This window comes from Zootoca vivipara, chromosome 14 (assembly GCF_965207765.1).
Source record: "Zootoca vivipara chromosome 14, rZooViv2.hap1.1, whole genome shotgun sequence".
NCBI classification, from domain to species: Eukaryota; Metazoa; Chordata; class Lepidosauria; order Squamata; family Lacertidae; genus Zootoca; species Zootoca vivipara.
In genome coordinates this window covers 4167209-4179373 of record NC_142597.1, presented here as the reverse complement: position 1 = coordinate 4179373, position 12165 = coordinate 4167209, and the positions used below count along the sequence as shown (strand labels likewise).

At 45.5% G+C, this 12165-nt stretch overlaps 1 protein-coding gene across 1 annotated transcript in view; it reads left to right on the top strand.

Annotated features, from left to right (window-relative positions):
• Positions 1 to 356: 356 nt before the first annotated feature.
• STC1 (stanniocalcin 1) overlaps positions 357 to 12165 on the top strand; it is a 29626-nt gene continuing 17817 nt past the window's right edge. The window contains exons 1-2 of the mRNA XM_035139928.3: positions 357 to 673; positions 7660 to 7802. Coding sequence (XP_034995819.2) covers positions 556 to 673; positions 7660 to 7802 — 261 coding nt within the window. The 5' untranslated portion in view covers positions 357 to 555. The remainder of the gene's footprint in view (positions 674 to 7659; positions 7803 to 12165) is intronic.

Genomic DNA, 12165 nt, shown 5'->3' with positions numbered 1-12165 from the left:
GGAGGAAAGGTGAGATCGAAATGGAGCCACAGGGAGTTTACTGTTATGAATTTTTTGGTCTTTAGAGCCACTGAGTTCATAGTATGCAGCTTGAGTTAAATTCTTCCCCCAACCACCTCATCAAAATTCATGTTCCTTCTTTTCTTTTGGTTAATATTCCTCTTTGGCAGGTTCTTTTAATGGGCTGGAAAAAATTCTTCCTATGAAGTTCCAGGCTTCCTGTGCTTGAATGAGCACTGCTCCCCATTGGCTGCCCATCGCGCTCCTGATTGGCTCTTGAAGTTGGAGGTAGGGGTGGGGAGGGGGAAAGAACCTCTCAGGGTGGCTATAAAAACTCCAGGTTGGTCACCTGCAGCGAATAGGAGTCGGAGTCCAAGTGGCTTTTACGGACTCGGCGCGTCAGTCAATCGGTTGCTCATTTCTCAACCCCCGTCCGCTGCCGCGCACTCTGCTGCGTCCGCGCTCCGCGTCTTCGTTCCAGCTCGAGAGGTGGCCAGAAAGCGAGAGAAGACCGGGAGAGCCCGAAGCGCGAACTTAGCGGAAACTTAGCACAGAATGCTCCGAAAGTCCGCGGTCCTGCTGCTGCTGGCGGCCGCTGCTGCTGCGACTTATGAAGTGGAGCAGAATGACTCCTTCAGCCCCAGGAAGGCCAGGCTGGCCGCGCAAAATTCAGGTACCCCTCTTTCCTCCGCGCGCCCATCGCCTTTGCAGGCTCACTTTGGCCACAGACGCAGGCGGGAAGTTCTCCTGCGCAAGCCGCTGCCCCACTGAAAGAAGGGACGGGAGCTGTGTGCAAGAGGGGAACTTGCGCAGGAGAACTTTACGCTGGGTTAATATGCCTCCTGCTTCTCTCCCTCTCTTTCTGCCGCTGTTTCACAGCCGAATGAATGGGAGGAGAGCCCTCGCTCGTTTCAGGAGCTGGTGTAGTGATCCTAAATGCGGGGTAGTCCACTTCAGCCATAGCGGAGACCTCCAGTCTTCTTGGAGAATTGAACTGAAGCAGAATGGTTCACCCATCTCCAAATTAAGCACCATTCCCTAGCGAACACTTCATGCCTCTGATGAATTGCGCCCCGCCCCCCAAACAGCTTATGCTAGAATTAAATTGGCTGGTCTTCAAGGTGCCCCAAGACTTTTCGTGATGTTAGCTGCAGCAGATTAACAGAGCTAACATACTACTCTGAAAATAGAAGGATGGTGTGTATGCACCATATACTTAAGGCGTTCTCCCTGCCCTCCCCCCCAAAAAAGAATCCTGAGAAACAGGGTACTGGGAACTGTAGTTCTATGAGGGATAAACTACAGTTCCTAAGATTCTTTGGGGGTGATGTGTTTTAAGTGGATGGTGTGTATGGAGCCTTAATAGCTGTACTGGGAGCAGAGTACCCAATGTAACCCACATCTGAAAATCTACACCTTCCCTTTCTGGCTTCTAACTTTTAATCCTCCCTTGCTCTGCAGTCAAATCAGGAATTCTCATGTTGCATGTTACCAATACAGTCTTAAAACAAGTTAATTCCATTTGAGAAATGGGCCGTATATGTTTTGCTAACTTATCCATTGCTGCAAGTAATCCTAAAACTAAGCACTTTTGAAAAGGCGAAGGTGTTGGCTGCTCCTTATGCTTCCAATGCCGGCAGGCATCACTTGCACCCATTTAAAATAAAGACATTTATACTCCTCTGATTTGACACTTGCCAAGAGAGGCTGCTATTTCAGATCTGCAAGACTCTGCAGCACAGTTCTAGGGTATTTGCTCAATTTCCTTTTGTACTTGGTTGCTATAGAAACAAAGGGTCTCAGTTATTCCACTGTGCCTAAAACAATAAGAGCCCTAATATATATTAAACATGCTAAGTGCCAAGTTATAACCTGAATCTATGAAAACATAGTTATAAAATGAGTTGTTTTATTCATTCATTCATTAAATTTCTATGCCACCCTTCATCCAAAGATCACAAGGCAGTTTGCAATATAAAAACACAAAAATACAAAACATAGTAACAAATAATAACCACCACCCCACACACAGTGTATTTATTTATGAGGATAGTTAGGAATGGTTTGCAGAGAGCTTTGTCTTATCAAATAGTTATCTTTCTTTGCATATAAGTTAGCATTGAAACATACAGTGTTCTCATTTAAAAGGTACCCACGACAAGATGCTACACTTGACTAGAAATTAACGAGCTTTTTCACTAGGTTTCTAAAACTACTGTCTAAAATCCCCTGCGAAATAGCATCCCAATTTTTTAAAAGGCCTGGTTTGCATGTCATTCCTAACATATCAGGCAAAAAGTAACAGATCTCCCTTTGCATGACTGAGTAGAAATTCAGCTTGGAGAAAAATGTTATACCAATTTACCAGCAGGCAGGGGAGAAATCTGGTGGGTTGTCAGCCAGCTTCTGGAAGAAAATTGTCCTGCTGACATATTTAAATAGTTCAGTCTTGTGCACAAACTCTGGCAGCTCTTCCTAGGGTCTTTATGCTGCTCTACTCGCCTCCATGAGCTTAACTACTGGGATTTAACTACATTTACTGCATTCTACTAATTTTCCATCAAGGAGCTCAAGGGGATTACATGGTTTTCTCCCTGTACCCCCTCAACAACCCTGTAAGGTAGGTTATGCCCAGAAATGACTAGCCCAAGGTCACTAAGTCAGTTGTATGGCTGAGTAGGGATTTAAAGCTGGGTTGCCTCAATCCTAGTCTGACACTTCAACCATTTCACCACCGTCAATGTCTGCAAAATCTTAACTGGAGCCTTACACTCGCCTTAGTGGGATTAGAAAGCCTGTATTAGTGACAGCTTTTCAAACTGGAGTTGAAAGATAAAGAAACATTTCTCCAAAATGCTTACAGTGGTAAGGTAAGATTAGACTCTGGGTTTATGGTTCCCCCTTTAAATGAGAATTTAAATAATAATTACTATCAAATGTGGCAAGCCAGCTTGCTGCATCTGGAAGCCCTGTGCTCATCCCATCAGATGGCCTTTCTGCTTCAAAGTCCTTTCCTGATGGCACCATTGGGTCCTTATTTAAGCAGATGGACATGTTCACAGTGCATCCCGTTCAAACATCCAACATGATTTGGAAGCGTCAGAGCCTGCTGCTTCAACAACTTCTCTATGTGGCTGATGAAGGTGATCACCTGTTATGAGCCCATGTGCTGGTCCACTGCTCTTAGCCACTGAGCACCCTAAGGCAATGGTAATTTGCCTCTTTCGATATACTGTACTCATCCCATGCTTCTTCCAGCTGTGCACTGCAATGCTCAGCTGCCAATTCCATGACACCTCCACATAGAAAGCAAACAACGTAATGAGTGTAGAATGCATTATCTATTTTTAAATGTAAGGGACTGCAGTTTCCTATATTTAAACTGTTTGTGTGTCACACCAGAAGCATGGGAAGTTCAATTTGGAACAGAAAGGATAGTTGTGCAAATTGACCCCCTTCTGTAGGGATTCTTTAGGCTATGTTATAAAATTTATACCATAATACAGCTGTTTTAGATGGGAGGTTTGAGGCATCATTGAGGGTGACTGAATTTAAAGCAGGTAGAAATGTCCATTAGGAAGTTCTCCTGAACAAAAATAGACAAATCCTTCCCACCCCACTAAAAGATTAGCACTGACAGGTCAGAAAACATAACACTACCTGCTCAGTTAGCAATTGGAAGCCTGGGTAAGTAAGAATCATAGAATCTTAGGGTTGGAAGGTACTCAAGGGTCATCTAGTCCAACCCCATGCAATACAGGAAAAGTTTCAGCCTGGTGCCAAAAAGCAAGCAATGATGGCACCATGTGTCCTTCTCTGGGGAGAGCATTCACATCAAGATAGTCTGGGTCCAACAAATGCAAAGTAGCTCCTCTCCCTACATGAAGCCCTTGGTCATTAAGGTTAGTGTCAAAGGCCCCTTGGAGCATCAGCCCGTTGTTGGCAAGGTGAGGAATGAGGCCACAGTTCCTCCAGAATTACCTTCTGATCAGCAGGTTTGTGTTTTCAGGAGGTGAGTTAAGGCGCCTTCTTTTATTCTGGAATGCTTGTAGTTTTCTGTAAGAGTTGGAATGCCATCAGGTGTGGCTGAGGTTCTGTGGTGGTTTTTATTTTATTTTTCTATGCATCTCAGAGGTAATCCTGGTTTTTACAAAGAGTGGGGTGGTGATTTATTACACCCCCTGCCCATCCAACCAGGTTGCTCCAGTTGGGATGTACATATTTGACAGTACTTAACAGCCCCCAAATGGAGGAGAAAATAACTTCAGTTTACATATAAGGACAAAGCTACTCAGTATTTACTTTCCGAAACATTATTCAAACTAGAGCACAGCCATCCTTCAGAATTTGCACTTCTCCAAATTTTGCAATGCAGTTCTCCAGCATGTGATGTGCATAAGAATGTACCTAATATAGTGTGCATATTGGCGGAAATTGCTTTGCAAACTGAGTTTATTAAGCAAATTCATGTCTAAAATATGCATAGGGAAACTTGGCACATGAAATACTGACTAATTTCAAACTGATGTGTAAATGTGGAGAACTTAAGGTTGGAAAAATGAGAAACCAAAATTAGCACAGTCATCCATTGCTACCCAGAAACAAAAGAGGGACAGCACAACATTGTAGCATGGGTTCAGAAACGCATTTCCAATCAAGCATTACATAGAAACATGCCCATTATGTATCCATTGCAGCCACACCTTTAGCCCATAAAATGCTAGGTATTCCTCTGTGCCTCTTGGCATCCTATCCTTGAAAAGTTTACTGGCATGCCACCCAGAATTTTAGCAATAATTCAAAAATGCTTTTTCTATGAATAATCTCTCCCTTGTCTGTATGTTGACTTGGAATGGGAAATTACCATTTTCCTATACATGCAGAAACACACTCACGCTACATTATACAGTTTAATCACTGGAATGAAGTTGGAAGCCAACAGTCCCATACATGTCTACTTAAATGCAAGCCCAACTAAATTAAATGTGACTTAAAGGTAAAGGACCCCTGACCTTTAGGTCTAGTCGTGACCAACTCTGGGGTTGCGGCGCTCATCTCACGTTATTGGCCGAGGGAGCCAGCATACAGCTTCCGGGTCATGTGGCCAGCATGACTAAGCCACTTCTGGCGAACCAGAGCAGCACACGGAAACACCGTTTACCTTCCCGCTGTAGCGGTGCCTATTTATCTACTTGCACTTTGATGTGCTTTCGAACTGCTAGGTTAGCAGGAGCTGGGACCGAGCAACAGGAGCTCACCCCATCGCAGGGATTCAAACCGCCGACCTTCTGATCAGCAAGCCCTAGGCCCTGTGGTTTAACCCACAGCGCCACCTGGGTCTTATTCCCTGGTAAATGAGCCTAGGATTACAGCCTTAGTGAGCATAATGGCCATGTGTGTCTTTTTAACTGATGTAGCACATAGTTCATAAACTCAGCCCAAAACTCATTGAGTGGCCTTAAGCAAGCCATTATAGAATGATAAGGAGTAAGGAATTGGATCTGGCAGGCAGGTAGACAGAATCCTTATCTCCCCACCCCCTTCATGCCAAGCTTGACAGGGAGTGGGGTCACCAACCACATTATGTCACATTGACCTCTATTTTTGACTGCAGGGGTTGAAATCAAACTGTGCAGGCAAAGGCACAGTGCTATTCAAGCCCTGGTAGTCAGCTGGTAAGCAGTGCTAGCAAGCCCCATTTTGGTGCAGTTGACTCTTTACTCACCCCACATATATGACATCAGTGTAGGGCGGGTAGGTATGGCTTGGTCAAATGAGGAGGCCTGGCAAGGCCTTATGAGGCCTGTGTGGTGGCATTTCCCCACTCCTGACTTAAGGATTTGTGATGGTTGCATTGGAGTGAGAGTCTGGGTGGGCCAAAGTGTCCTTTGGCACCTCCTTTCTCAGAATTGTCTTCATACGCAGCCCCTTTTCCTGGCTGCTTCTTGAGTAGAGGTGAGGCAGTGACACCCACTCAAGCAGCTCAGCTGGAATGAACTGCCATTTGGCTGCTCATCCACCCTAGAATTGTCTTGCAGTGGCCATGACAACCCAACTTTGCCTTTCTCCTCCTCCCTACCTGTCTGTCTTTACATTGCAATGGCTGCTAAACTGTGAACTGTTAAAATAAAATGTGAAGTTTCTTAGGTGCATCGGCAGTAAGCTGATATATCAAACTAGCAATGTCTGGAAATAGAACTTTGGGGAGGGTGTTTCTGTACATAAGGTAAAGGTAAAGGGGCCCCTGACCATCAGGTCCAGTCGTGTCCGACTCTTGGGTTGTGGCGCTCATCTCGCTCTATAGGCCGAGGGAGCCGGCGTTTGTCCGCAGACAGCTTTCCGGGTCATGTGGCCAGCATGACAAAGCTGCTTCTGGCGAACCAGAGCAGCGCATGGAAACGCCGTTTACCTTCCTGCTGGAGCGGTCCCTATTTATCTACTTGCACTTTGATGTGCTTTCGAACTGCTAGGTTGGCAGGAGCAGGGACCAAACAACAGGAGCTCACCCTGTTGCAGGGATTCAAACCGCCGACCTTCTTATCAGCAAGCCCTAGACTCTGTGGTTTAACCCACAGCGCCACTAGGTTTCTGTACATACTAACCATTTTGAATGTGCAGTTGTAATAGCCCCAAAGTCTGACATTCATTGCTTGTTGGAGCCTGTGTCACATTGCAGAACTGTAACTGTGTGCTTGTTTCTTCCTGAATTGTGTTACATTGCTACAAACAGTAGACTTATGCTAAGGTTCTTGTTGCAATAAAAATGTTTTGCTATGTTAATAGTGACACAAACACACAAACTCCTCTCCACCATTCTCACTATGGCACCAGTGTGGAAAGGTGAGATGGGAAGGTTCATCTAATGCAGCCTTTTCCAACTTGGTTGAACCACATCTGGCATGGCCAAACTTGGCCCTCCAGATGTTTTTGGGACTACAATTCCCATCATCCCTGACCACTGGACCTGTTAGCTATAGTTTCCATCATCACTGACTGGTGGGCTGACTGGGGCTTGTAGTCCAAAACAGCTGGAGGGCACCAGTTTGGGAGTGACAAATCAAATGTTTATAAAGTGGCATCATAATTGGGGTGGAGTCTTCTCGGCTTGGTTTGTAAAATGAAAGCACCAGAAACTTTCATTTTCTTGGCAGTCATGCTTTCCAACTTGGAGTCCCTAAAACCAGTGATGCTATGAGGGCTGGACTTCAGGGCAGGAATCCACTTCGCCAAAATGAACAGCATGTCTGACTTACTGTGTTTGTGATGAATAGGCACCTGTGCCTTCAAGAACTTAGTTCAGTGTCACCTGTCACCTGTGGTTCAACTATCCAATTATGCACTAAGACTTTTTGGGATGGTGCCCTCCTGGTGTATTTCACACACACACACACACAAAAAGGCTTGATGCAGAAAATGTACTCTCCAAGGTGCTGGAAGCTGACTCTTGCAGCAAAAATGCATTTGAGGTGTGGTGGCTTAGCTGTGGGTGCTTGTTAAAGGTGATATGTAGAATGTGCACACTCCAAGAGGAAAGCAATGACTTAACAATTGCTGGCAAATGCCTTCAATTGAGTTGAAAGCTGCTATGGAAACATGAGGCATGGCAGAAGTCTGTATTAAGATGGACTCTCCTTCTCTCTACCCCCTTCTCTTTTGCAGCTGATGTGGTGCGGTGTTTAAATAGTGCCCTCCAGGTAGGATGTGGTGCTTTTGCCTGCCTGGAAAATTCCACATGTGACACAGGCGGCATGTATGACATCTGCAAATCCTTTCTCTACAGTGCAGCTAAATTTGACACTCAGGTACAGTATCAGCCTAACCCCTTTTCCCTTGCAGCTTCCTTGCTGATGGACAGGGGAAGAACGGCCAGGGCTCCGTGGTGGTGCAATGCTTTCCATGCAAAAGGCATCTCCACTTAGAGATAGGAAAATCTCCTGTCTGAAACCCTTGAGAGTCTCTGCTAGTCAGTGCAGATCAGTGGGTCCTCCAGATGTTGTTGGACTCCAGCTCCTATCAGCCCCATCCAATATAGTCAATGTTCAGGGATGATGGGAGTTGTAGTCCAGCAACATCTGAAAGGCCACTGGTTCCCCTTGGTAAAGGTACTATTGAGCTATATGAGCCCAGGGGTCTGCGTAGGAGGCAGCTTTCATTGACTCATATGCCCCGGGGTGTGATGCTGCTGCAGCCAGTACTATTGTATTGTACATAAGTTCTCAGAATTCACCTGTCTTCATATAGTGCAGCTGATGGAGAGCAGGCTTGGCTTGGCTGAGACAGCCTTACAGGCCAAACAGGGAGGCCTCAGTGGCCAAAATCGACTTTTGGGCTGGAGCCTCTGAACCCGCCTTACAACAACTACAGATATCAAATGCAATCTTAAAAAGAAGCATTCTCTTACTCCACAGAAGGAAATGCTTCTTCTAAGATGCTGGTTGGTGTGATGCATGTGTGCATCCTCTTAAAATGAAGTGTCTTGTTTTCTTTAAAACAGGGATAGATGATGTTGGTGTCAGCTTCCCTTGGCCCCAGCCAACATGGCCCACAACTGGGGGTGCATACATAATTTTATTTGTATATGGCCCATTTTGTTCTTAAGCCTGGTGCAGTCCCAGCAAATAAGGGTCGTAGCTCACTGGCAGATAGCTCCCCCAAAGTCCAAGGTTCAATCCCAGTTGTCTCCAGGTAGATCTGGGGAAGAATCCAGCCTGAAGTTCTGGAAATCCACTGCTGGTCAGTTATCCATGATGCTGAGCTGCAACAAAGCTGCTGGTTGCACGAAGAGCTTCTTATTGTCCCTTGTCCCTTAAGCACCTATATTTTAAGTAGCTGCAGATATGTCAGGTGCTTCATTTGCTGCAAATATGTGATAACTTGTACCCAGAGGCAGTTTATTCAGTTGTTGTTGTTGTTGTTTTAAAAAAACATTTTATTATCACAGTGGATATATTCAAGTGATGGGTTGGGAATAGGGGGTCCATTCTATGACAGTACATTTTCCACTCACTGTGTGCGAAGGCTTGGCAGAGGATGTCTTGTGGGGTGGAGAATCAAGCTTCCCTTTCAAGAGGAAACAAATGTTCTTTTCACACAGCCGCTCCTACTGTGGGAGCTGGCAGGGAGATGTGCTGTGCCAGATCAGCCTGACATGACTTGCACTTCTCTTTCCTAGGAGGCTAGGAATTAGAAACTTGGCACCTAACCCACCAAGTGTAGAGCCCTGGCCATCCCTGCCATTGGACAAGGTGGAGTAGCTTTCCTTAGGCAGGAGATTTTAAGATACCAGTAAATAAGAACACCAAAGTGGCAAATATTAAAGTTCATTATTATAGGGCAGGCACGTCCAACAGGTAGATCGTGATTAGGGCCTTGTCAAGCATGTCGGGAGCCCTGGCGCCGTGGTGCGGAGATCGCTCCGGGGCGGGCGCAGTGCTCAGCGCGGTTCCCCCCTGCTGGCCCGGCGCCCTGGCACCCCGTGCCACCCAGCCTATCCCTACAGCCGGCACTGATTGTGATCTACCAGTAGATCACTGGACGTCTGTGGTAGATCACTGGCAGATCACTGGCTTACGAATGTGTTCAGAACGCATTAAATTCATAAGTAGAGGTACCACTCTATATCCGTGGGGTAGAAGATTACTGACAGGGGATGCCTTTGGAATTCACATAACCCCTGTTCTGAAACAGCTATTTTGGCTGCCAGTTCCTTTCCAGGCCCAATTTGAGGTGTTTAAAGTCTTAAAAGGTCCCAACTTTCGGAGAGACTGTCTCATTCCTTTCAGGTGATAAGATCAGCTGAAGAGGGGGGCCCTCTTGGTAACTCCTCCACCCTCAGACATTCACAGGGGGGTGAAGTCCAGGAGAGGGCCTTCTCTGTGGCAGCCCCTAAGCTGTGGAACTCCCTCCCCACAGAGATGGGTGTGACACCATCATTATACAGCTTTCATGGTATGCTTAAGTAAGTGTTCTCAGCATGCACCCTATTCCTATGACCAATTTAACTGCTTTTAATATTTACTTTTAAATTGTTGTAACCTACCCTGGAACTTGCTGATAAATGGCAGGTAAAAAAAAATTAATAAAAGATCAAAATGTAGGAAGCCATTTATACTAATTTTGCTTCAATGTTCTCTCCTCAATAATTTGTGCTATGTGGCTATACTACATGGTGTGGTCTTTTCTTTTTACATGCAATCCCCAATTTGTGTGGGGGTTGCAATTCTGGGCCCCCACGTGGGTCAGCGGAATGTGTGTAAGCCTGCCCCACCCCGTTATGCCTCGTTACGTCCCCACCCTACTGCGCCCCCTTTTCCAGCCGCTTCTGGGTTGTGGCGAAGCCAGTGTGAGCCATCATGCTGCATGCATGGAGCAAATGTAAAATAGTTGTTGCATGTATTTTATTTTATTATCTACAGATATGAAAGAACTAAACTCACTGTCCTTTGGTTGCTCCCTGATCAGGAAGAGCTTGAGGGTGGTTTCTAGCCTTCTTGGTGATGGATGCACAACCTTATATAACTGAATCAGTTGACACAATCTGTATCCCAGATTATGAAAGAGAAAGCTTGTGCAAGCAACTTCTACAGAACTGTTGAAGGGGAGCTTTTATTTTGTCCTGATTTTGGATGTTAAATATGTATTGTTAGCTGGCTTCCATAGATTTTTTTTAAAGAGTTTCATTGTGCTGGCTTTGGCTAGTGCAACAATTTAATTTTATTGACTTCTAAAAGTATAACTTAGATTTCTGGCGAGAGGGTCAGTGACATTTTAGTTGCTTCTCAGAACATCCTTGCTTCTCTGTACATACATGGCTTTTAAGTCCATGTAGAAATATGCAAACTCCATCTCTTGTTGTTACTGTAGCAATAATAGTATTTTATTATCATTTCAGAACCAGAGCTCTTTTGTTACCTCTGGATCCCATTAATCTGGATCCCTCCCATTGTTAACTGCATTTTTATCCTGCCTTTCCTCCAAGGAGCTCTGAGCTGCAGGCATGGATCTCCCCTTCCCCTTCCTCCCCTCACAACAGCACAGCCTTCTGAGTAGGAAGCCTTAAACCAAGTCAGACCACAGGCCCATCTAGCTTTGCATTGTCCTCACTGACTGTTAGCAGCTTGGAATGGTTCTCTCCAAGCCCTACCTAAGGGTGTCAGGATCCCTCTGTGTGCAATGCTGATGCTGTACCCCTGAACTACGGTACTACACTGTAGACAACCACAGTACCATATGGACCTGAAAGGGCTGGCATGACTATTAAACAAAAACAAAAACATGAAGGTTGGTTCCATGATGTGGGCTTGTCTTGGGAACAGTCAGGTCAGCAGCTGAATTTATGGCTTAAGCCAGGCATCCCCAAACTTTGGCCCTCCAGATGTTTTGGACTACAATTCCCATCATTCCTGACCACTGGTCCTGTTAGCTAGGGATCATGGGAGTTGTAGGCCAAAACATCTGGAGGGCCGCAGTTTGGGGATGCCTGGCTTAAGCCGTTTACTTATTAGAGCACACTCTGTCACAAGAAGATCTCTAGGTGTGGAGCAAACCAAATTAATTGGTTTATTCTCAGCTTGGATTATCAATCCACCCCTCCCTGTCTGGAAATCTGTTGTGAAATTTAACTCTGTCTCCAACCTGAAATTGGCTCAGGGCTCCTCTGCTCTTCTGCTTGTCCCTAAAAAGCACAAGTCTTTTTCCACTTGCCCCAGGCTTTCTAGGCACAGGTCAGAGTGGTGTTGCCTTTCCCTGGCTGCTGCAATTTAGTGCTAAATCATAACAAACAGCAACCCACAAAAGAAACCCAATTGCTGTTTGTTCCGATTCCATGCTAAACTGCAGGCTTTCCCAGAGGAAAATGGAAGCGTACATGAGCCCTCAGTGTTGCCAAGTAAGCTTTGTATGTACTGATGTTTTAGTTACAGTTACCATTATACATGCTAAGGGTGAATTTGGTTTTCTGAATTCTCCGTAAGTAGCCAAAACAGCACCACCCATGAACAGCAGGCTTAGGGCAAAATTCAAGTTGGCAAAAGTACATAAAAAAATATTTATATGGGGTGAACCAAAAAGGGGGAAGGACTGGTGAATATGGGAGGAGAACAGGAGAGGAATGGAGTATCTTGGGAGAAGGCATTGCTGGGTGTCCAGAATGCTGAAATGGAGTCA